Raw genomic sequence first — 24484 nt, forward strand, 5'->3', positions numbered from 1 at the left:
AAAAAAAAAAAGACTATAATGTTTATTGACTGTAGAAAGAAATGTCACTGAACTTCTAAATCTCTGATAGACTTTATACAAAACGTTCATAATTCAATAATATTGAGTAAAGGAAGTGAGACACAAAAGAGCACATACTAGGTAATTCTGTTTATTTGAAATTCAAAACCAGGCTATGTTAATCTACGATGGTTAGAATCAGGTTAGTAGCTATCCTTGTTAGGGGGTTCTTACTGGGGAGCACATAGAGTGCCTTCTGGGTGCTAGAAACATTATGTTGAGAGTGAGTATACACGTGTAATGTGTACATCAAGCATGTAGTTAAGATTTGTGCCCTTTATAGAACTCCTATCTCAAAACATTGTATAAAAATACCTTCAAAAATAGATTCAGAAAGAATTGTGTCGAAGCATGAGTCCACTCCTGTTTGGGGTCTGTAAGGTGTGGCTGGGGGCCCACTCAGTCTCCCCCACCTTCCCTAAAGCATGGCCAAGGTGAGCACCTGCATGTTGGAATTATCAGTGTTGCTGGCCGAAAGGAGGCTGCCTCCCCAGTCCCGTGATGTGGCCCAGTTTCCACCTGATTCTGGGCGACCTTGAGGACATGGGGGTGTTGCTGGGAAAGAGGAGGAGGAAAGGGGCAGAGACTAAGGGTGAAGCACGCGTTCAGCTGCAGTCCCCATGCCTCTTAGTGCCTCTGCCCATCCTGGGGAGAAGAAAAAACTGAGCAGATCTGTTGGACATCTCTGCAGATTCTGAGAAAGCAGGTAGTTCATTGTGGGGGCTCTCCCTAGGTCTGCTGCCAACTTCTACCTTGGTGGTGCTTCTCTCTCAGTGCCAGTCAGCTTTCACAGGGTCTCAGGCTCTCTGGAACAGCAGTCTCTGCTTTAGAATGACCTGGGGGGTGTTTGTTATAAATGTAGATTTCTGGGGCTCACTGAAAATGTGTGAAGGGGTGACTCAGGAATCTCTTTTAACTGTGCTTCCAATAGTTGCTCACCAGTTTGAGAACTGATCTAGAACATGGGAAGGACCTTTGCTTGTTTTTGCTGCCCATTGCTAGGTCCATGCCGCTGAGAGCACATTGTTGGTGTCACTCCACATGACCTTGCAGACGGCCCTTTCTGTGTTTACCTCCAAATCTGAGTGAAAAATATAGAATTCTATGTTTCCAAGTGCGTTTCCCCCCAATTAAGCCCTTTGTTTTAAAGACAGAAAACAGACCCAAGGTCATAGGGGTTGAGATTGGAATCCAGGACTGGAGACCCTAAGGCACTCTGATTTCCAGTGGCACTTGCCAGGGGTTGGGGCCCCAGGGGGTGGAGGGAGCAGGTTTGAGTAAGCTGCCCTCTCTTCTAGCTGGGCACCGTGGATGGCGTGGCAGGTGAGTGTCCCTGAGCTGGAGGACCGCCTTCAGTGCCCCATCTGCCTGGAGGTCTTCAAGGAGCCCATGATGCTGCAGTGTGGACACTCCTACTGCAAGGGCTGCCTGGTGTCCCTGTCCCGCCACCTGGACTCGGAGCTCCGCTGCCCAGTGTGCCGACAGGAGGTGGATAGCAGCAGCTCCCCGCCCAATGTCTCCCTAGCACGGGTGATTGAAGCCCTACAGTTCCCTGGGGGCCCAGAGCCCAAGGTCTGTGAGCACCACCGGAACCCGCTCAGCCTCTTCTGTGAGAGGGACCAGGAGCTCATCTGTGGCCTCTGTGGCCTGCTGGGCTCCCACCAGCATCACCGCGTCACGCCCGTCTCCACTGTCTACAGCCGCATGAAGGTGGGCAGTGAGGCTGCTGGGGGGGGTGGGTTGCGGGGACACACCGAGCCTAGCTCCTACCCTCTCTGGCACCATTGCCTGGCAGAGAAGGGTCCCAGGCCAGGATGCCAGTTCCCTCCAGCCCTGTCCTGGAGCAGAGCTCATAGAGCATGCATCCATCCATCATGTTCTGTGCAGCTGTTCCAATCTCCAGGTGCTGGGGCCTAACTGACCTGCATGATGGAGAGCCCCTTGTCAAGTGCTAGCCCCTTCCCTTGCTCGGTTTTTCTTTGTAGCTCTCATTCATATTTTGAGCGCTCCCCAGACGATGCATGAGGGCAAGGACTTTGTTTTGTTTCCTCGGGTATTTTCATGCCTAGAGCCATGCCTAGCATGTAAGTAAAAGCTCAAAGCGTATTTGCAGAAGCAGTGGATTCCTGTTCTCGTGGACTTTTGCCTCAGATCTAGCAGGTCATCATTTAAGGTGAATGATGATGATGATACTCTCTTTGGTGAATATGTTGGTCTAAGATTTACGAAGGGGTTGGGGTTATCATTGCACTTTACAAATGAGGAAACAGGCTCAGAGAAGGTAAGGGTCTTACCTAAGATCATACAGCTTGTCACTGGCAGAGTGAGGACTCTGACTGTGGCTGGTTTTCTTTCCATTGCAAAACAGATCAAAGAAGGGCAGGAAGGATTCTCGGAAGTGAATTGCTAGAGGGTACCTGGCATAGTGTTTGGGAGGGAGGGGGAGAGTAAAGGTAAGGAATGACAAAATACAGGTGATAGGGGTGGGAAAGAGAAAGAGCATCAAGATCTGAAGGCAGAGTTCCAGGGATTTCTTGGCTGAGTGCCCCAGGCAGCATTTCTTTGCTTCTTCAGTCCTGGAAGACAAGTATGAAACGTGCACAGGGCCAGCCCAGCCATCCACCAGCCCCTCTTGCCCACAGACGTTTACTCGGCACCTAATGTGTACTCGGTGTTGTGCTAAAGCCCGTAGTACAATAGTGGGCAAGAGGTTTACCACAGCCTGGGAGTCTGGCAGAGAGTCGCATGTGTTGGGTGCTACTGTCAGGGTTAAGTACAGGCAATGGGGAGACCACCTCAAATGTAGCTCTGGCATGGTCTCGGGTGGTCAGGGAAGGTTTCCTGGAGGAAGCGGACTGCTGAACCAAGACCTGACCCACAAGGAGGAGTTGGTAGGAAAAGAAGGGGAGGAAAGCATTCCCTGTATAAAGACAGCCCCGCAAAAGATCAGGAGGGAAGGATATTTAAGAAATCGTAAGTTGGGGCGCCTGGGTGGCTCAGTTGGTTAAGCGACTGCCTTCGGCTCAGGTCATGATCCTGGAGTCCCGGGTTCGAGTCCCGCATCGGGCTCCCTGCTCGTCAGGGAGTCTGCTTCTCCCTCTGACCCTACCCCCTCTCATGTGCTTGCTCTCTCTCACTTTCTCTCTCTCAAATAAATAAATAAAATCTTAAAAAAAAAAAAAAAAAAAAGAAATCGTAAGTTGTTCTTTTAAGCTCAGGGGAGAGTTAGCTAAGTGGAAGCCAGGTCATAGTAAGGCTTGTGTGACATGTGAAGGGATTTGTAGTTTATTCAGAGGACCATCCTGGTTGAGGGGGGGGCACTGGAGAGTTTTAAGCAGAGTCCTGATGTGGTCCAAGCACTCTGCCGGAGGGTGGACTGGAGAGTGAGGCTTTGGGGTAAGAGACTGGGAGTAATTACATATGGGTGGTAATTGAAGCCGCAGGAGTGGAGAAGACCAACCAGGAGAGCCTGCAGTGTGGTAGGGAAGACACGGATGATGCCACCAAGGAGCACGAGGGTTTAAGATTCAGGTAAATAGAGCCCCCCAAAAGGGACAGAAAGAATCAACAGAGAGAGTAGGAACACTGGCTGAATATGGCCTCCTAGAAATCAGAACAGTGCTTTTTAATGAGAACAAGATCACTTGTGTGAAATGCTGCTGAGAATTGGAAAGCGTCTGTTAGATTTAGCAGTAAGGATTGATTATCTTGGCAAGAGTAGTTTTAGTGGAGTGTGAGAGGAGGAAGCCAAATTGCAGTGCAATGAAATTGAGCCTGTGTTTTATTAGCCCAGGAGAGAAGGAAACACACAGGAGCTCGCTCATCATTTCTGGCTTAGAGCCTGGGACTGCTTGGGTCCTGGTTTTAGATGTGGGTGTTTGTGATCCCAAGACTCTTCTCTGTGATGCAACAAAATTGTGTTCCTTTATTAGGTTCCATTTTATGCATTCCTGTTTTCCTCCTATTGATTGAGATCTTGAGGTTATTTATTTATTTGCATGATTTTTTTTTTCTTCTCCCAGTGACCCAGTTTGACAGAGAAAGAGGGAAAGAACTAATCTCATCTCTCTCTGCCTCAAGAGAGTTACCACTAGAATTCTGTTCTTGGGTTGCTCTGAGATCTTCTGATGCCTCATTATCCAGAGCAAGACCCTGTGTCCATTTACTCCTACAGTGGCTTTATTCTTTATTCAGCTCCTTTCCTGAAAGGCTTTTGTACCTGGTTTCTTTCTTTTTTTTTAAGTTTATTTTTTAGTAATGTCTGCACCCAGTGTGGGGCTTGAACTTACAACCGAGAGATCGAGAGTCACTTACTCTTCCAGCTGAGCCAGCCAGGTGCCCCTCTTGCCACTGATTTCTGCTTGGGAACTATCTAAGCCAGAGACCGTGTATGCTCCATGGGCACAAACCAGCAGGGCTCCCTTTAAGTAGTGCAGCTGTTTGGGGGTCTAGGTGGTCCTGGTTGAACCCTTAAGACTCTGTCAGATTTGGGGCCAGGGAAGCCCAGGAGAAGGGAGTTTACTTCAGCCTGGGGAGGCCCCAAATCCAGGCTGGGCCCGAGTCTGCCAGGGAAGGATTCAGGTCTTTATAGGGAGTGGGGAATCCCCAGGTATAAGTGGGGCAACTGTATGCACCATTGGCCTTCCTTGGGGCCATCCTTTTTGTGATATCTTGATCAAATGCCCACTGATTCTAGACCTGCTGGTGACCAGAGAGTTTACTTGGTGGGTACCCAATGGCCAGCATTCCATTCAGGGAGTGTTGGCTTCAGACTGGTTATCGCCCCTCTTGGATGTTGTGTGGTGCCTTCCAGGTGGACAATGTTTAGCGTCTATCTCCATGTCCTGAAGAGGGATGACCTGGAGATCCTTTTCTGTCTGGGTAATTCCTGCCCTCAATGTGGAATATTCTTGAATAATCTTAACCTATTTTGGAGTCAAGAGTACCCGGGTAGCTCTTTCCCTGATTCCACTGAGAGTGCTTGTGGCCATTAGGATGCTCCCTGGGGGTGCCTGGGTGGCTCAGTTGGTTAAGCGACTGCCTTCAGCTCAGGTCATGATCCCAGGGTCCTGGGATTGAGTCCTGCATAGGGCTCCCTGCTCTGCAGGGAGCCTGCTTCTCCCTCTCCCACTCCCCCTGCTTGTGTTCCCTCTCTCGCTGTGTCTCTCTCTGTCAAATAAATAAATAAAATCTTTAAAAAAAAAAAAAAAAGGATGCTCCTTGGAAGGGTGAAGCCCAGGGCTGGTCCCAAGGAGCTGAAACGGTGAAGGGGTCGGCTACTCATGAGGCCATGGTACATTGCCTCCAGGAGGACCTAGCGGCTCTCATCTCTGACCTGAAGCAGGAGCAGAAGAAGGTGGATGAGCATATTGCCAAACTGGTGAACAACAGGACCCGGATTGTCGTGAGTGCACTTTCCCTCTGTACCCTTACCCTGGGGCTGGCCACCTTCCCTTTCCTACGGAGCCCAGTTCTGATTTGTTCTTTACAGAAATCCATACCTTCATACAAAGCCAGAATTCAAAGCATTCCAGGGCGGAGTGGGGGAAAGGGCAAATCGCCTCAGGGGAATCAACTCAGTTGTTAGGACTCTGTCCAAGTTGGCTGTATCCCTCTTGTCCTTGGGAATGAGATAACACAGAACCTAAGTCCTAGAGGTAAACAGCTCAAAGTGTGGGCATGACTCTCCTGCTCTCTACGTCTATTTGACCTTGACAGTCTGGTGCCCGCCCAGTACCTCGGAGCAGAGGTGTGGAAAGGCTTGGTGGTTTTCTGCTTTTCCTGAGTGACAGGTACACTGGGGCTGGGAGGTGTTCTGAAAAAAAGATTCACGGCAGCTGTACTCTCAGTTTTGAAGGAGAAAAAACACTTTATTGATAGTATAAAAATGTAATAGAATCAGAAAGAAGAAAAGGGAAATCTGCATATAGATGAGGGCAATAGTAAGCAGTAAAGGAGAATAAAACAGAGTTACATCAAATCGGGTACTTACAACATCCAGCCTCATTAGCTGGGGGAGCTCCATGGAGACGGCCAGGCTGGAGTCCCGATGGAGAGGCCTGGGCCAAGCATCCTCCCCTCAGGTGAGATTTCCAACTGACCATCCCCATAAGGACCGTATTTATAGGGCAAATGAAGTTAAACATGTGTTTGCCTATGTGCAGTTTGGAGCGAGCTGCATTCCTGTGTTATCATGTCTTTACATATTCAAGGAGCCTGTGCTGGGTGTGCTTGCCCCTTCTCCCAGATTCCATTCTGGGGGGTCAGCCCAGCCTGGAGCTAGAGTGGATGTAAGGCAAGATTTACAGCTCATGGCATCCAGACCAGAAGGGCCAATTCTGACCTAGAGGCCAGCTAATGTCCACTCATCAGGCTCCCAAGGTCACTCATGCAGCATGAGTCTCACAAACAACATTCTTCCACCTGCCTGCGTGTAAGTGCAGGTTGGGGGGTGGTCAGGTATGCAGGACAAATCCCAGAAAGCTCCATCCATACAGTCCAGGAGGGTTTGGAGCCTGGGCCCTGCAGGCAGTTGTGAAACAGGAGCTGGAGGCCAGTGTCCCCTGAGAGTCTTCTCCATTAACCTCCCCACCCTCAGGGGGAGACGGCATTACCCCTGCCCAGTGGAGGCTGAACTCAGGGTCACACACGGAATCCTGGCTGTCTAAAGTCTGCTCTCCCAGGGCCTTGCAGACTTTTTTCAGTTGCGGAATCCTGTACTAAAGCTAAATCTGATATGCACATTTTTTTTTTTTTTAAAGATTTTATTTATTTATTTGAGACAGAATGAGAGAGACAGAGAGCACATGAGAGGGGGAAGGGTCAGAGGGAGAAGCAGGCTCCCCGCCGAGCAGGGAGCCCGATGCGGGACTCGATCCCGGGACTCCAGGATCATGACCTGAGCCGAAGGCAGTCGCTTAACCAACTGAGCCACCCAGGCGCCCTGATATGCACATTTAATAGCAATATTACCCACCACCACCTCCCAGTAGTGACAAAGCAATAGCAGAGCCACTGTGTTTGAAATGGGAGCTGGGGGCCAGTCTCTCCCCTGCCTCTGTTGCCCTCCCCATGGCCACATGTGGGATGCCCAGGCACAGTGTGAACACTGGGCAGGAGTCAGCCCTGCAACTGAACTACTAGAACCATCTCCAGTTGGAGGCCCAGGAAGGCCTAAGCTGCCAGGGCCTAGGGACACTGACGTCAGCCACAGCCAGGCAGTTCTGGCCGAGGTTCCAGCTGTGACCAGTTCCTCTTTGTCCCAGAATGAATCTGATGTCTTCAGCTGGGTGATTCGTCGTGAGTTCCAGGAGCTGCACCACCTGGTGGATGAGGAGAAGGCCCGCTGCCTGGAGGGGTTGGAGGGTCATACCCGTGGCCTCGTGGCCTCCCTGGACATGCAGCTAGAGCAGGCCCAGGGCAGTCAGGAGCGGCTGGTCCAGGCCGAGCACGTGCTGGAGCAGTTCAGTAATGAGAGTCACCATGAGTTCATCCGGGTGAGTGGACAAGGGAGTGCCCCCCATGCCGAGGCCCCCAGGTCCCAAGAGTCTTCCTCATGCCTTAACCATCCTGTCTTGTCTTGCAGAAGTATCACTCCATGGCCTCCAGGTAATAACCTTGGAGGGAGCTCTCAGCTTGGATCTGGTGGCTTCTCTCCACCACTTCCTGCCTTCGGCTGTACCAGTGCCTTGGCAGCAGCTGCCCACATCTGGCTCTGTACTGAGCCCAGGGAACACAGATGAAAGTCATGCCCCTGCCTTTAAGGGTCTCAAAGACTGGTGGGCGGCAGATGGTGAACTATGGTTACATCACTGTGGGTACCTAAAACCAAAGAAGTTCACACGAGCTACAGAAATAACAGGAGAAGGTGACTGGGGTTGCAGGTGGGGGGAATGGGCGAAGATGATGCATAGATGGACGAGCTTAGGGCAGAGGACAGGTGTTGACCAGGCAAGCAGAGTGGGGAATGGTCACATGAAAAGGTGAAGTAGGGTGTGGGACTGGGGTATTTATTGTATGATGCAGGGCAGAACGGGCAATGAATGGGAGAGGTAAGAGCCAGAATGAGGGGCCATGAATCCTGAACCATAGTTTGTGGGAAGGGATTGAATCCATGTTCCAGTCCCAACAAATGAACAACCATGCAGTTCCTTGGCCTTCCTCAGACCCTGATTGTGAGTCTCCTTGTTTTTTCAAATTTTCTTTCGTCTTAAGGACAGTTGCATTAGGAACATTGGTTTAAATGAATGGACAGTGAAGCTGATTGGGAGCAGGTGTCCACTCCAGCTGTGGCTAGGGGCCAGGGTCGCCCAATATAGGGCAGGGGTCCTCAAACGTTAGTGTGTATCAGGACCACATGGAGGGCTCATTACGTCAGATCGCTGGGCTCTAGTAATCACTTTCTGATTCAGCAGGTCTGGGGTGGGACCTGAGAAATTTGCATTTCTAGCAAGCTCCCAGGTGATGCTGCTGGTCTCGGGCCTGACCTGATGTAGAGTGTTTCCCCTTCTAGGAAGGGGGCAGGCACTCAGAGTGGGGTGGAGGGGAGGAAATGACAGGCATCTTGAGCACACAGTCTTCTGAGCTGTGACTGGCTTGTTGGACTTGTGTAAGGGTGAAGGGGTGGGGTTGGTGTGCAGCTCCGCCATCATGGTGAACCGTCACCCTCAGAGCAGAGCTCCAGCAGGCCCGGCCTTTGGAAGGCACCTTCAACCCCATCTCCTTCAAGCCAGGCCTCCACCAGGCTGACATCAAGTTGACTGTGTGGAAGAGGCTCTTCCGAAAAGTTCTGCCAGGTAAGGCTCCAGCCTGTTCTCTTTCCTGAGGGCTGCCCTGCAGGGTGGGCGCAGAAGACTGGAAGGTTGTTTGCGTGGGTTATGGTGAGAGCATGGCTTTGGGGTTCCACCAGACACCCCGTGCTCAAGCTCAGGTCCAACTCTTACTGGCCAAAGACAAGTTGTGTAATTTTTTTTTTTTTAATTTTTAAAAAAGATTTTATTTATTTAAAGAGTGAGCGCTCGAGTTGGGGGAGGGGTAGAGGGGGAGAGAGAATCCCAAGCCGACTCCCCACTAAGCGCGGAGCCCAGCCCAGGGCTTGATCTCACACCCTGAGATCATGACCTGAGCCGAAATCGAGAGTCGGGCACTTGATGGACTGAGCCATTCAGGTGCCCCGAGTGCACGCCCTTTTCCTTAACCAGAATGCCTCCCTCACAGCGATCCCATTTTTTTCCACGCTTCAGGAATTGTTCATGCATTCAGCAAGCATCCTTAGGGTTGCCTCTTCTGGGCCTGGCCCCTTCTTAGAAGGCCCCTCGGATACAGGGATGAGGCCATTGCAGTTCCTCCCCTGAGGAGCTCAGGGCCTCCAATCAGACTCCTTTGTGGCAGGGTGTGCTGCCTTCTGTGTAGCTTGAAAACACTTCTTTGATCTTTCTTAGCCCCGGAGTCCCTCAAGCTAGACCCTGCCACCGCCCACCCCCTCCTGGAACTCTCCAAGGGCAACACGGTGGTGCAGTGCGGCCTTCTGGCCCAGCGGCGTGCCAGCCAACCCGAGCGCTTTGACTACAGTACTTGCGTCCTGGCCAGTCGGGGCTTCTCCTGGGGCCGTCACTACTGGGAGGTGGTGGTGGGCAACAAGAGCGACTGGCGCCTGGGGGTCATCAAGGGCACAGTGAGTCGCAAGGGCAAGCTGAGCAAGTCCCCAGAGAACGGCGTGTGGCTCATTGGCCTGAAGGAGGGCCGGGTGTATGAGGCCTTTGGCTGCCCTCGGGTGCCCCTGCCTGTGGCTGGCCACCCCCACCGCATCGGCGTCTACTTGCACTATGAGCACGGAGAGCTCACTTTCTTTGATGCTGACCGCCCCGATGACTTGCGGCTGCTCTACACATTCCAGGCTGACTTCCAGGGCAAGCTCTACCCCATCCTGGACACATGCTGGCACGAAAGGGGCAGCAATGCACTACCTATGGTGTTGCCCCCGCCCAGCGGGCCTGCCCACCTCACCCCCCAACAGCCCACCAAGCTGTAGGGTTGCTGGTGGGTCTGCTGGGTTCAGCGAGCAGAGATGAGGTTCTTTACTGTTTGGGAAGGTCTTCGTGCCTGTGTGTTCCTGGAAACACCTAATGATAAGAAAAGGACTCTAATCCCTTCCCTGTCAGCCAGGGGCATATTTATTAACCTTTTTGCCAGGTTATTCAGCTGCTTATTAACCAACAGAACCAGGCCTTGGTGTCCATGGGTTAAGATAGGCTTCCCTTGATCCCTGCTAACCATGCTTTCTGCTTACTCTCTTAACAGAAGGTGGAAACATTCCCACACATAATTTCTCTTTGTCATTGTGAACTTAAGGATAATAAATGTGACACTATCTTTAAATTATTTGCAAACATTAACTGCTGTGCATACATACTGTTTTATGCTCAGGTCTTTAAAAGCAGCTCCAACCTCTGGTCAGCCAGAAGTCCCCTCAACTCTGGGCTGGCTGGTCTGTGGTTAGAGTCACATCAATCACTCTGTTACTGCTGTCTTCAAAGACCTCTCTTGATCTCCCTCTCCATTGGTTGTTACGGAAATAACACTTCTTCAGAGCAGAAGCAAGTAGGGTCCAGACGGACATGGCCTATCCCTGAAAGCTGCTGGACACATGGGAGCGGGCCCAGAGCCTCAGTCTGTTCATGGCGAGTCTGCCCCTGGCCACAGCTGATGGTGTCTGTCCAGACCAAAGCTGGGACAGCTGAATTCTCTCCCAAGAATTTGAAAGTTGGAAGAGAATGGTTGGGGCTGAGTCATCTGAGACCTAGTGCTTTCGAGAGAAGCTCCTCAGCCTTGTGCCACTGAGCTCTGTGGAGCTGCCTGAGCTACTGCTCTGGGGAACCACTCTGTCCTGGTGCCCTGGCACTTACCCGCATTGGCCACACAGGCAGAGGCTTGACCTGCAAGCTAAGTGATCCTCTAGGAACCCGAGAGGATGGGAGGTTTGTGAGGCACTGACCTTATCCCATGGAGACTGTCAGGGTAGGTCACCTACCAAGATCTCATAAGCATGGAACTTTCTGCGCCGCCTCCCTCTGAGCAGAGCTGTGGACTATAAAACAGCTTAACTGCGTCTAGAACTGGCTTCCCAGCAATGGGAAATCCCCCAGCCCTCGTTGTAGTCCTCCTCCTGTTGTGTGCAACAAGGACCATGTGGAGCTGGCACCTTTGGCTAATCTTCTGCCTATGTAAGTAATAAGCTGTCTGAATCAAAAGGTGCTTGTTGTATCTTTACCGGCTGAATCTCTTGGGCCTTGGCCTTGGTTGCTGTGTGTTTGACACCTTGCAGACCTGGTTTTTGGTTATGCAGCTCCTCAATTCCATGACTTGGCTGAAGATTGTGGCCCTCTATATCCACTCTCCCTCCCTCCTCCCTTCTCCGCCCTGTTCTCTGTCCTGGGAGACTGGCCCCAGTGGAATGCAAAACCCTCTGGCTTCCTGTTGGGTTTAGCAGATGGGAGGGACTGGCAGGAGATCCAAGGGCAGGAAAGGGAATTCAAGGTACTTATTTTTCTGGTTTCCTGCCTGCTGGGCTGTGGGTTTGCAGCTTTCCTCATCTGAAGATCCTTGGCAGGTGGCCCCTTCCTCTGTTGCTCTCCCTTGTTCCTTCAGGCCTGGCAGTGAGCAGTGCTGTCACCAGCCCCAAGTACTGCACCACCTCTAGTTTCCCTTAACTCTGACCATCCTTTCATAAATACGTCCTTCTTTAAGATCACTTCAACTACCATTGTGTGCTCACCTCTGCCCCCGCCAGCTGCTGACAGACACAGTGGCATACGTCTGCACTCACTTAGTAAATCCCCTCTTGTTTGGCTGGCTAGAGTTAGTGTTTGTGCTTGCAACCAAAAGATCCATTCAGTATGGAGAAGGCAGATGAAAGAGCAGTTCATTATGTGGAGTTGGCATTTAAGCTGAAAGAAGTGGAATACAGGCAGAGGAGAAGAGTTTTTGGGGGTCTAGTCCACGGAGGGATGCTGCAGCCGGAGCTGGACCTGCAGAGGGGGTGGAGGCTAGACCATGGAGAACCACTGATACTATCTTAGTGTATATTAACTTTGTTCTGTAGTAATGACAGCGTGGGAGTGGGAGAGTCTGCCCAGGGAGAAAATACTAGCTAACAGGAAGGAGGTCAGAGGATGGAACAGCAGAACTTAAGGAAGCAGCTTAGACAACGTTGCCAAAGAACTGTAGAAATGATAGAGAACTGGGAGGGAGTGCCAGCAGCAAAGATCATGGAAGCTAAAGCTTTCCAACAGAGAAGGTGTGCTCCGTAGTGCCGTGAAAACCCAGCCTCAGCAGGAAAGGCCTGAGGAATATTAGATTCTTGGTGGCCTTGGAGGAAGCCATGTCTGTGGACTAGCATGGGAGACAGACTGCAGGGGGTTACATAGTATGTGAGGAAGAAGTAAAGGCAATCACTGCTGATTCTTGTTTTAAGCAGCTGGACGGGGAAGGGAAGAAAACTGGGTCATGAGTTTGAGAGAAGGTGGGATTAAGAGAAGGCATTTTTAGGATAGAGGAGGCTACAACTTGTCCTACAGAAATACATGAGCCACATGTGTAGGTTGAAGTTTTCTAGGGGTCACGTATTAGACATTTTAAGGCACAGGTCACCTAGCGTCCACATCTTGGCTCCTAATAGCCATTCTCCAATGAAGAGGAAGCAGGGCTCCTTGGAGAAATAGCTGGTTCTAGGACTGGGGCAGGAAATACCCTGAGCCTTAAGCCGCTTGGAGTGCCAGGAAGCACTCACAAACAAAGGTGTGCAAAACCCCTACAATAATAGAGGCCTTTCAAAGGGACATGGGAGCCCATTGAAAGCACTCCTAGTGGCCAAAATGGGAAAAATGTGAGCGACAAAATAAAATAGTACAGGTTTCCCCGCTATCAGAAAGTAGAGTGTTTCTGTGAGATCTGTCATTAGCTGAAGTGGAGTAATGAGAATCAGCAATTACCATTACTTTATATGGAAACATTTTTTAGTGCTACCAGACCCCCCAAATTAACTGCTTTTAAGCTTTTCTTACCTTTGGATAAACCTTGCAAATGAATGCACACAGTCAATCGAGATAAAGCACAGTTCAGAGCTACGGAGGCTTGATGCTGAGATGCTGCGTTTGTAGATCTTGGGGAAGGAGCTTGGCAGCGTCACTCTCACTGGGGTGCGTGCTGCCTCTACAAGGGCTTGCGGCAAAACAATACTATTTTTACTTTTCCCCCTTTTTCATAAAAGTGAAAATCCTCTTAGGATTTCTTTCAGTTAACAAAAACAGGTACTACTCTAGGTCTTCCGTAAAAGTGAAGTGGTGTAATGCAAACTTCCAAAAGGAGGGATAGGGGTGCCTGGGTGCTCAGTCGAGCATCTAACTCTTGATCTCAGCTCAGGTCTTGATCTCAGGGTGGTGAGATCAAGTCCCACATTGGGCTCCACACTGGGTGTGGAGCATACTTTAAAAAAAAAAAAAAAGCAGAGGATACCTGTACTGGATTACAACTCAAAGTATAAAGTAAATATCCATGAGTCCATACTGATAAACGATTGGCTAATTAAATAAATCTGGGACAAGAGAGCATTCTGCAGAAGAATTCCAAATAATTTATGTAGCTACTTTGCCCTCAAAGAGGTAGAGTATAATCCCCTACTCCTTAAAGGGTGGGCTGTGCATAGTGACTGCTTTCCAGAGGGAACAGAGGGATAAAGACTAGTTTGCAGTGGAGAAGTGTGAATCTTAGCCAGGTGATCAAGGTTAACATCAACAGTGAAGGTCATGTTGATACTATATGCCCTTGATGTGATCTGATGAGGATGGTACTTTACCTGTAGTCTTCCAAAAACCCATAAGCCCAATCTGATAATGAGAAAAAAAATTTTAGAAAAATCCCAAATGAGAGACATTCTACAAAACACTGACCAGGATTCCTCAACACCATCAAGGTGATCAAAAATCAGGAAAGTCTGAGAAATTGTCACAGTCAAGGAGACGTGACAACTGAATTTAACGTGGTGTCCTAGATGAGACTTCCGAACAGAAAATGGACATTAGGTAAAAGCTAAGAAAATCTGAGTCAACTGTGGACTTTATTAATATTGATGCACTTGTTAACCACTCACCTGAAGGAGTGGGGATTGGGATTGTTTTAGGATGGGTTAACTGGCACAGCTGGCTGTCCAGCTGTCCATACCAGTTTGTGCTCCATTCATTCACTTCTTCACTCGTGCAACAGTAACTGTTAGGTCCTTACTGTAAGAAGAACACTGGTTTAGGAGGCACGGATAAATGAGTGTCAAACAGGATTTGCCCTCTTGGAGACAGCTAGAGAATAAATCATAACTACATATGGAACAGGTGCTGTGAAAATAAAATAGATGTTACTCAATTGGGGGTGGGGTTTCCACTCAAAGATCACTATTAACCAACCTAGAGCCACAGGACTGGATTAAACGTTTAAACAATTTTGATACAGACTAGAGTCAGTTCCCTTGCAAAATGCTTGCTGATGTGCTGTTGGCAATACAGAGAGTGTACAGGCAGGAGTATTCTGGTCCATTGAGGCCTGTCTACTTGAATGCTTGAAGTACACATGTACTGGATTTACTCAACTTAATGTGTATCAGTAACCACATGGATGCTGGGGACAGAGGCAAATCCTACAAAATCCTTGTTCTCCCAGAGGTCAGCTGGGGAAACTTTCCTATAAATGAATTATTACAATGCACGAAAAGCCAGCCGTTTGGAAACAAAGCACTCTTCCTCACAACACGTGCCAAACTGAATTCTAAACTGTTAAAGATTTAAGTGTGAAAAAATGAAGGCATAGTGATTGCTATTTGTAAAGATGTGAAGAAGACATCAAAGGCAGAAACCATAATTTAAAAAAATGAAAACACGTCCAAAATAAGCCACATTAAAAAGCAACAGTCAACTGTAGAAAAATATATCTAAGACGAGGTATATATTGTTAATATACAAAGGACACTAAGAGATGGTAGAAGAGTGACCAAAGACATTAACGTGTTAGAATGCAAAGGATCAATAAACACAAAATATTCAAGCTCTGTAACAAAAAGCAGGAAAATCCCATTGCCTATCTGACTGGCAAAGAGTGGAAGAAGAAAAAGGGAAGAGGTACGAAAAGGAGGGGAAAACGCTCTCCCAGCGCTCCACCTCACACAGGCCTTGGGAGCCCTGGAAGGGCACTGGGATTTCCGGGTCGGAACTTCCGTGCCCTTTGACCCGGAAGTGCGGGCGGACAGGGCGGTGCCGAGGCGGGCGTGCTTCGCGACAGAGCCGTAAAGGCGCGTGGGAGCGAAGCATGGCGCTGTACGCGACGGCGGCGTCTGTGCTGGCGGGTGTGGAAAGCCGACGGGGCTCCATCAAGGGGCTGGTGTACGCCAGCAGCTTCCAGGTAGCGGGGTTCGTGGTTCGGGCCCGGCGCGGGGGGGAGAAGGGGGCTGCGGAGGAGGGCCAGCCGGCCCGGCCCCCGCCTCAGCAGGTGTTCTTTCGGCCGCGCGCAGAACGTGAAGCAGCTGTACGCGCTCGTGTGCGAGACGCAGCGCTACTCCGCCGTGCTGGACGCCGTGATCGCCAGCGCCGGCCTCCTCCGCGCCGAGAAGAAGCTGCGGCCGCACCTGGCTAAGGTAGCGGGGCCAGGGGGCGGGGCTGGGCTGTGAGCCTCTCCGGACCTGGTCTCAGCGCCGTACGGTCCACGGCGTGACGTCAAGTCGCCTCTATGAAAGGATGAGCAGTCTCTAGCCGGGTCATTATTTGAGGTCGGATGAAAGTGCTGTACCTTTGATCCTCGTGTGGAAATTAAAAACAGAATTGCTAAGTAGCCACGGCGGGGACTCTAGCTAAAACAAAAGGGTGGTGTTGACAAGGAAGAGGGTTAGGATCCGGGGCTCTGCTGGTGAGAAGCCCTGGGGAGACGGTTTGGGACAGGTAAGCAAGACACAGGGCTCAGCTCCCGTGTTTGCCGGTAATCTTTTGTGTGGTCTTGCGCAAAATACCTCACTTTAACCTGTTACTGCCTCGATAAGTGGCTTGGTTAGCGCCTCCAGTTCCGACGCTATACTTAGGGTTTTTTTTCGTTCTTTCCCCGTCCCCAGGTGCTAGTGTATGAGTTGTTGTTGGGGAAAGGCTTCCGAGGGGGCGGGGGCCGATGGAAACCTTTGCTGGACCGGCACCAGGCAAGGCTGAAGGCTGAGCTGGCCCGGCTCAAGGTTCAGCGCCGTGTGAGCCGCAACGAGGATCTGTTGCAAGTGGGATCCAGGCCTGGCACAGGTGAGCTGGAAGGAGTTGTTGGGAGGACGGTAGCTCTCGGGCCCTCAGAGGAGAGGGCCTCGATCCTGCTCACTCACTGCTGATTCCTAGCCTCCCAGGTGCCTCGATTTGTGCGGGTGAACACTCTCAAGACCAGCCTTGTTGATGCAGTTGATTACTTCAAGAGGCAAGGTTTCTCCTATCAGGGTCGGGCTTCCAGGTGAGCTGAGAACCCTGCCTGGCTCCCTTCCTCTCTGGGGAGGTCCCTGGGGCCACTGGGAAACAGGGATCCGGAGGAGGAGAGAGGAGGGGTGGTGGTGACTGCACTCTGGTTTTCTCGTACTTTTCCAGCAGTTTCTTCCTCTCCTTCCAAGGTCTGGCTTTCTCCATCCCTTAACATTGATTCTCCTGGGAGTTCCATCTTAGTTCTTCTAATGTATCCATTTCTCTTGCTCTGACTCCTGTTTCTCCCCTGATGATTCATGTCTCCCAGTCTAGATTTCTCTCTGTATTCCCACCCTTAGTGTTCCTCAGACAGCGCAGCCACAGCGAGTGCCGGACTAAATTCATCTTCTCTCTGAACTTTGCACCTTCTTTTTTAATTGTTAAATCCTGTTTATTCAAAATTCAAGACTTAGGAGAAATCCTTCCAAAACAGTGTGCTTAAACACACATACTAGATTATTTTGTGGTGGTTTTTTTTTTTTTCTGAGGTATAATTGACATGTAACATTAATTTTAGGGAGACAGTGTGATGACTTGATATGTGTGTATATTGCAAAATAATGGCTACAATAAGTCTACCATTTATCACTACATGTAAATACAGAAAGTTTTTTTTCTTGTGATGAGAACTTTTTTTTAGGGGTGGGAGAGGGAGAGTCTCAAGCAGGCTCCATACCCTGTGTGGAGTCCAAAGCAGGGCTCAGGTCGATCTCACAACCCTGAGATCATGACTTGAGCCCGTATCAAGAGTCAGATGCTTCCCTGACTCAGCCACCCAGGTGCCCCTTCTTGTGATGAGAACTTTAAAGATCTCTTAGCGTCTTTCAAATATGCAGTACAGTATTTATTATAGTCACCATGTTGTGCACTAGATTCCTGGGACTTATGTATCTTATAACTGGGATTTTATACCTTTTGACTACCTTTACCCCTTTTGCAGTTCCCCTCCCCACAGTCATAAATCTGTTCTCTGTATTTATGAGTTGGTTTTTTTTTTTTTTTTTTTAAAGAGAGTCCATATATGAGTGAGAACATACAGCATTTGTCTTATATTCACTTAGCATAATACTCTCAAGGTCCATTCATGTGGTTGCAAATGGCAATACTTTATTTTTTGTAGCTGAATAATATTTGTGTGTGTACACGTGTGTATGTACACACATGTGTGTATATAGTTACATGTTTTCTTTATTCATCTAACAGTTGACATTTAGGTTGTTCCAGGTCTTGGCGATTCTAAATCTGCAGTAAACAGGGTCTAGATATCTTTTTGAATTAGTGTTTTCCTTTTCCTTGGATAAATACCTAGAAATGGAATTGCTGGATCATATGGTAGTTCTAGTTTTAATTTTTTGATGAACCTCTATATTGTTTTCCACAGTGGCCGCACCAGTTTACACTCCCACCAACAGTGCAAGAGGGTTCCCTTTTCCCACATCCTCACCAACACTTGTTGTTTCTTGTCTTTTTGGTAATAGCCATTCTGACAGGTGTGAGGTGAGAGCTCATTGTGGTTTTGATATGCATTTCCCTGATGACTCATGATGTTCAGCTCCTTTTCGTGTACCTGTTGGCCATCTGTCTGTCTTTGGAAAAACGGTCTTTGTCCAGTTTCATTCTTTTGCTCGTGGCCTCCATTTTCCCAAAACCATTATTGAAGGGGCTGTTTTTTCCCTGTTGTATATTCTTGGCTCCTTTGTCATAAATTAATCGACCATATAAGTATGGGTTTATTTCTGGGCTCTCTATTTTGTTTCATTGATCTGCGTGTCTGTTTTACGCCAGTACCAATACTGTTTTGATCTCTATAGCTTTGTAATATAGCTTGAAATCAGGGAGCGTGAGATCTCTAGCTTTCTCAAGATTGGTCTGGCTACTTGGGGTCCTTTGTGGTTCCATACAAATTTTAGGATTGTTCTGTGTCTGTAAAATTTCCATTGGAATTTGCTAGAGATTGCATTGGATCTGTAGACTGCTTTGGGTAGTATGGGCATTTTAACAATATTCGAATCTATGAGCATGGAGTGTCTTCATTTGTGTCATCTTCAGTTTCTTTTATCAGTATCTTACAGTTTCAGAGTACAGGCCTTTCACCTCCTTGGTTGAATTTATTTCTAGTTTTTTGGATACAAGTGTAAATGGGATTGTTTTCTTAATTTCTCTTTCTGATAACGTTGGTTTGCAAACTCCTTGGGAGCCTTCCAGGTAGAATCTAAAACCAGCCCCCATACGCACAGGGCAAGGCCAGAGAGAGAACGAAGAAAGAGGCAGGCCGCTCCAGATTGACGTGGGGCAGGTTTAGTAATAAGGGAACTTCTATACAAGGCTTGGGCCAGGGCAGGGCGTATGGTGCCCCCCTTGGTGTCGCTCTTGGAGGGTTTCTCCTCTGTCCCTGTGTGGCGTGTATTGTGTGACAGTTACTCTTTGAGGGGGTGGCAGGCTCCCAGGTTCCCCAGATGGGGCGTTTGCCCTCAGCACTGGTTTGATTAGCCCTCAGGTGGAATTCACCCTTAAGAGTTTCACCTGGTAGGATACCAGACCTGGTGTGTGCCCTAGTCCTGGGGAGAGAGAGACCCCTTGTTCTTGGGCAGGGGGAGGATGCCTAGTTGGCAGCATCAAGAGACTTTCTTGATGGGCATCGTTGCTCAGGTTTTAAGGCTTTCCACAGGCTGACCGCTCTGTTCCGCTGGGGGCCCCCGCAGCAATGAGGTCAAGTCCATGTGCTTCCAGGTTCCATTCTCCAGACCCTTTCTGGTCATTTGGGGGTGGCCTTTTGAGCTCCGTCTTGGTCCTGGGTCTCTCCCACAGCACCTGAATGTCTGTTGCACAAGTGGGCTCAGCGTGCCTGTGAGCAGCCCGTACCCCGTGCTGGGGGCTGACTGGAGCTCGCTTTCCTTCCTGTCATGACCTGGCCCTATCAGGGCTTTCAGAGACCGGGGTGCAGGTGGCCTGTCTCGTTCCCAACTCCCTAAGAATTTGTTGGACTTCTCTGTAGATTCCTGGGGTCCCGCATGCCCAGGAAGTTCCCCCTCATTGGGCCAAGCCTCCCTGCAGGCTAGAACAATCCAGTATCTGAGGACATAACTACCTTGCACTTCCTGTAAGCTGGAGGCCCCCTGCTGGAGGGCGGCAGGGTGTGTGCGGACGTGGCTCCTTTTCTCCGGCCCCTGCGCAGTTGGGGCAGCCATCGCTGTGCGGGATGCTCCCCCCGGCCTTCAGCTGGAACGCGGCAGCGTGTCCGCGAGCTCGGAGGGAGGAGACCCTCTTGTCAGGAGAGTTGCCCAAATCGGGGGGCTGCTCTTGCTTGCTCTTGTATTAGGGGTCTGCCGGTGCGGGGTGCTTCAGCCGTCCAAAGCCCTCCTCTTCCCCTCTCCTTGCCCCCCCCATTTGCTCTACCGCAGGGCCATCCGTGCAGTTTCTCCAGCGAGCGCGTTAAAGTGGCCTGCACTTTCGGGGTGTCCCCGTACTCACGCAGGGGTCCCCCAGCATCTGATGTAGGGGCTACCCCGCGCCACACAGTGGTCACTGGCCAACTGGGGACTTCCCCCGCGGACCATGTGTTTGGTCTCCAGGCTGGCTCTCCCATGGTTGGGGTGCGATCTCGGGAGCTTCCCGGGTGCGATCTGAACTGGCCCCGCGATGTGGAGGGTAGGGAGCGACAAAGAAGGAGGTAGGCCGCTCTGGACAGGTAGGGGGCAGACTTCATAAGCAAGGGGACTTACTGGGAAGCTTGTCTGGGGCGGCGTCAAGCAAGACGTCTCCACGCCCACCTGCCAGAATCTTCGGAGTCTATACAGAGGTCTTCCTGGGTTCAGCCTCCTGCCTTCCAGATGGTCTCTACACCCTATCGCTCTCTCAAGGCTGTGTCCTTGGGCAGCCTCGGGGAGTGGGGAAGGCAAGCAGGATGCACGTCCCAGGGACGGGGGTGAGGAGCCGGACTGTCCAGGTCCTGCCCCCGGCGGGTGGCCACATCATCTCCGTGACCTCCTCTAATAGTTTGTCATCTGTGTGTAAGAAACACAACAGATTTTCGCATATGGATTTTGTATCCTGCTGCTTTACTGAATCTGCTTAAAAGTTCTAACAGTTTTTTGGTTGGAATTTTTAGGGTTTTCTGTATATGTCATCTGCAAATAGTTACAGTTTTTCCTTTCGAACTTGGATGCCTCTTATTTATCTTGCCTGATGTGCTGGCTAGGTTCTGTTGAGTAAAAGGGGCAGGAGGGGGCATCCTTGTCTTGTTCTGGATCCTAGAGGAAGGGCTTTCAGCTTTTCACCCCTGAGTATGTTAGCTGTGGGCTTTTCACATGTGGCCTGTATTATGTTGAGGTGTGTGCCCCCGACACCCGCTCTGGTGAGCTTTTATCATGAATGGATGTTGAGTCTTGTTAGATGAGACGAGCAGGATCTTTGTCCTTCAATTTGTGAATGTGGTGCCGGGTATGGCTGGCTTGCGGGTGTGGAAGCGTCCGGTGTCCCTGCACTTTGCGCCTCAGCGTTCCCTGTTGTCAGCGAACAGGTGGCGGCCAGGCTAGCAGCTGAGTCGTGTCTCCCCGTCCCGCCCACCCTGCCCGCTGCACCTTTCTGTCCTCCCAGGCCCTGCCTGTCATTTTCTGTCTTCATGGGCCGAAGAACCTCCTGGTCTCCCCACTTCCAGACTTCAACTGTGGTTGGCTGCAGAAAGTTCTCCCAGCGGAACACCCTTCCTGGGCTGGCCCCTGGGCTGTGCCCCCTGCTTTCCGGGCCGCGGTGCTCCCCTGCACCCCCGCACCTCCTCGGAGTTTGACAGCTCTGGGAAGTCGCCTCCGCTCCCTCCCTTTCCCCTGCTGCCCGTGGAGGCCAGGGTGGTGCAGCGGGGGCCGGCCGCTTGGCCTGGGGCAGCCACCTGCCCCATGCTCCGTCCCCGAGCTCGGTGAGCGCGCCTTTTGCCCCCGCCCCTCACGCCAGCGCCCACCGGCCCGACGTATGTTTCCAAGCACTGACTGGCGTTTCGTGAGCGCCTCCCTTGTGCGGGCTGCTTCCTAAGTGTCTCCGACGTAGTAACTCCGTCCTCAACGGCGACCGTGCCCCAGAAGCGCGAGGGGGTGAGACCCCCCCCCGCGCCCGCCCCCGGCAAACGGTGGCGGTGGGACCCCAGGGCTGGCCTGAGCGCCCACTCGTTCCCTCGCCTGCCGCCTCTCCCTTTCTCCGTAGCAGCGCGAGAAACGTGGGGTCACAGGTAAGAGGCCCAGCCTGGCGCTCGGCCTGCGGCGGCTCCCAGCATGCTCGGTGCTTCTTGTTCCCTGGCAGCCTCGAGGATGCGCGGGCCCTCCGCGGCAGGTGCTTTCTTCTGGATCCCTTGTTGCCAGAGCTGCTGGTGTTTCCGGCCCAGACGGATCTGCACGACCACCCACTGTACCGGGCCGGTCACCTCATCCTACAGGACAAGGTGGGGCAGGCGGACGGGGGGGGCGGGGCGCGCACGCGTGGGCCGGCCGGGGGTCCCGGTGCCCCAGCGCTGCGCTCTGCCCGCCAGGCCAGCTGCCTCCCAGCCGCGCTGCTGGCCCCACCCCCGGGTGCCCACGTCATCGACGCCTGTGCCGCCCCCGGCAACAAGACCAGTCACTTGGCCGCTCTCCTCCAGAACCAGGGGTGAGTGCCGCGGTCAGCCCGGGCGGGGGGACACGGTGCCAGTTCCGTCCTTGGAGGTTGGGCACTGTATTCCAGCCGGGCCGGAGGCCCAGAGGAATTCCATTGGGACCTGTTGGTGCTGGAGCCCTACGCTCAGCTGCCCAGCGGGCGGCCGGTGGGAGATCTGAAGCCCCAGGGTCAGGTCCCTCCAACTGGACACTGTCCCTTCTTTCCTGTGTCCCAAATGGACGTGTTCCTGCCTGTCAGATCTGTGGGCCCTTAGGTGCCCGGTGATCCGCCCCAGCTCTCCCCTGTCCTCCAGGAAGATCTTTGCCTTTGACCTGGATGCCGGGCGCCTGGCGTCCATGGCTACCCTGCTGGCCCGGGCTGGGGTCTCGTGCTGCGAGCTGGCGGAGGAAGACTTCCTGGCGGTCTCACCCTCTGACCAGCGCTACCGTCGGGTCCAGTACATCTTACTGGATCCTTCTTGTAGCGGCTCAGGTGAGATGGGGACAGAGTGTTTGAGGGACCTGCAGCTCCGGGGTCTGCGTTGGCCTCGTGAGAAGTAGGGCATCTCCGTTCGAAGTGAGGCCGTCTGCAGCTGACACGCTTTGTCCCTAGGAATGCCAGCCAGACAGCTGGAGGAGCCCGGGGCAGGCACCCCGAGCAAGGCACGGCTGCAGGCCCTGGCCGGGTTCCAGCAGCGAGCACTGCGCCACGCGCTCACCTTCCCCTCCCTGCAGCGCCTGGTCTACTCCACGTGCTCCCTCTGCCAGGAGGAGAATGAAGATGTGGTGCGCGATGCCCTGCAGCAGAACCCAGGGACCTTCAGGTAGCGGGGCGGGCGGGGGGAGGGGGTCCTGCCGGGGTCCTGGGGAAGGGGGCTGCTCTCTTTTTACCCAGAACTCTGCCATTCTTCTCCACAGGCTAGCTCCCGTCCTACCCTCCTGGCCCCACCGAGGCCTCGGCACTTTCCCCGGGGCTGAATACTGCCTCCGGGCCTCCCCCGAGACCACGCTCACTGGTGGCTTCTTTGTTGCCGTTCTGGAAAGGGTAGAGGTGCCAAGGTGAGTGAGGGGGCAGGCACGGGGGCTGCATGGAAGGCGCTGGAGGACTGGGCTGCACCTAACTTAGGTACTTTCCTTCTAGCTCAGTCCCGCAGGCTGAAGCAGCGGCGCCTGAACCCACGCCCAGCGCAGCCCCGCGGAGGAAGAGACGGCGCCAGGCCGTGGCTCCTGGCGCGCAGCCCCGCACGCAGCAGGTCCGCAGGGCTTCTCCTTCTCGGGTGGGGAGGAAGAGCCCGCTCCTCCCCGCAGCTCAGCCAGCAGGTTTTTGAAAGGTTTTTTTTATTGCTTTAGAAAGGAAAGCGGTAACCCTGAATCTCCAGTGGGGGACAGAGTGGATTTCCTCGTCCTCTGGGTCCCTTCCCCGGGCCGTGTTCCTGCTGGTGAGAGAATTCTGCCCACAGAAATAAAAGGCGGGACACGGAATACGATAGATCACAGTTGTTTTTTATTCTTAATGACATAAGCAAGGAGAAAAATCTCACATTCATACTAAAAATTCCAACTAGACTCACAGGAATTAACTCTTTGTCATGGAAAGTCCCAGCCTCCCGTTCCTGTCCAGTGCACGTCCGTGTACACACACACACACACACACACCCGTGTACACACACACCCCCACACACTCACTCGGGCTGCACCAGGACACCCTCTTCCGGGGGCTCCCGGACCAACCGTCCTGCCGGTGGAACCGAGGTAACTAGCTCAGAGTGCTGTGGCGAAGAGGGGCCTACCTTCCGCCAGCTGCCCGCGGAAGCTTGCTTTCTAGACCCGTGCCCCCCCCCCCCCCCCGATCCTAACAGGGATTTGGGACATGAGGTGCAGGCCTCTCCCTCAGCTCCACACGCAGGGAAGTCAGGCCCGCTCTTCCCGGGGCTGGGGGGCGACGGGGATGGCCATGACCGTCGCCTGCCATACATAGCACTCAACCTCGGTCACGGGTGAGGGGGGACTAGTTACATCTACGTCACATTATTTATAAAATAAGAGTTACATTTTATATCGTGTGTCCTGAAGGAGCTCCGGCCCCTCAGGAGAGCTGCCGAGGACAGCATCTGAGCCTCTCACGGGCATAACTTACCTATACAGCTAATTCCTAGTCAATAGCATTTATACTTAACCACCTCAGTGAACCAAGCTTGAAGGAATTTAAAAGGCAATTTAGCTTAAATACAAAAATAAATTTTTATTTTGTTAAAAAATGTTTAAATATTTTTTTCTTTTAATTTA

The 24484-nt window shown here is 51.8% G+C and overlaps 2 protein-coding genes across 5 annotated transcripts; both read left to right on the plus strand.

The window, feature by feature from the left end:
* The first annotated feature begins 702 nt into the window (after positions 1 to 702).
* On the plus strand, positions 703 to 10108 carry TRIM50 (tripartite motif containing 50). The gene is made up of 7 exons (XM_021700551.1): positions 703 to 766; positions 1359 to 1770; positions 5369 to 5464; positions 7326 to 7556; positions 7646 to 7668; positions 8731 to 8855; positions 9501 to 10108. Exons 2-7 carry the CDS (start codon positions 1372 to 1374, stop codon positions 10088 to 10090), a joined length of 1464 nt encoding a protein of 487 aa, XP_021556226.1. The 5' UTR covers positions 703 to 766; positions 1359 to 1371; the 3' UTR covers positions 10091 to 10108.
* Positions 10109 to 15388: 5280 nt separating this feature from the next.
* On the plus strand, positions 15389 to 24414 carry NSUN5 (NOP2/Sun RNA methyltransferase 5). Of its 4 annotated transcripts, XM_021700324.2 has the most exons (11): positions 15389 to 15501; positions 15611 to 15733; positions 16202 to 16376; positions 16467 to 16575; positions 21870 to 22008; positions 22096 to 22211; positions 22513 to 22691; positions 22812 to 23022; positions 23117 to 23257; positions 23340 to 23451; positions 23549 to 24414. In XM_021700324.2, exons 1-11 carry the CDS (start codon positions 15409 to 15411, stop codon positions 23561 to 23563), a joined length of 1413 nt encoding a protein of 470 aa, XP_021555999.2. In that variant the 5' UTR covers positions 15389 to 15408; the 3' UTR covers positions 23564 to 24414. The 4 variants fall into 4 exon arrangements, with proteins under 4 accessions (XP_021555999.2, XP_044771645.1, XP_044771646.1 ...); XM_044915710.1 differs by having other exon boundaries at positions 23340 to 24414; XM_044915711.1 differs by lacking the exons at positions 23340 to 23451; positions 23549 to 24414 and having other exon boundaries at positions 16316 to 16376; positions 23117 to 23261.
* Positions 24415 to 24484: the final 70 nt, after the last annotated feature.

The sequence above is a fragment of the Neomonachus schauinslandi genome, chromosome 5 (assembly GCF_002201575.2).
Source record: "Neomonachus schauinslandi chromosome 5, ASM220157v2, whole genome shotgun sequence".
In the NCBI taxonomy this organism is placed as follows: domain Eukaryota; kingdom Metazoa; phylum Chordata; class Mammalia; order Carnivora; family Phocidae; genus Neomonachus; species Neomonachus schauinslandi.

Excerpts from the sequence above, each read along its gene's own strand:
- TRIM50 (XM_021700551.1), top strand. The coding sequence starts at position 1,372 with ATGGCGTGGCAGGTGAGTGTCCCTGAGCTGGAGGACCGCCTTCAGTGC. Across the intron at positions 7,557-7,645 it reads GTCACCATGAGTTCATCCGG|AAGTATCACTCCATGGCCTC; the intron begins GTGAGTGGACAA and ends CTTGTCTTGCAG. Across the intron at positions 7,669-8,730 it reads TATCACTCCATGGCCTCCAG|AGCAGAGCTCCAGCAGGCCC; the intron begins GTAATAACCTTG and ends CGTCACCCTCAG.
- NSUN5 (XM_044915710.1), top strand. The coding sequence starts at position 15,409 with ATGGCGCTGTACGCGACGGCGGCGTCTGTGCTGGCGGGTGTGGAAAGC. Across the intron at positions 15,502-15,610 it reads TGTACGCCAGCAGCTTCCAG|AACGTGAAGCAGCTGTACGC; the intron begins GTAGCGGGGTTC and ends GGCCGCGCGCAG. Across the intron at positions 23,023-23,116 it reads CAGAACCCAGGGACCTTCAG|GCTAGCTCCCGTCCTACCCT; the intron begins GTAGCGGGGCGG and ends TCTTCTCCACAG.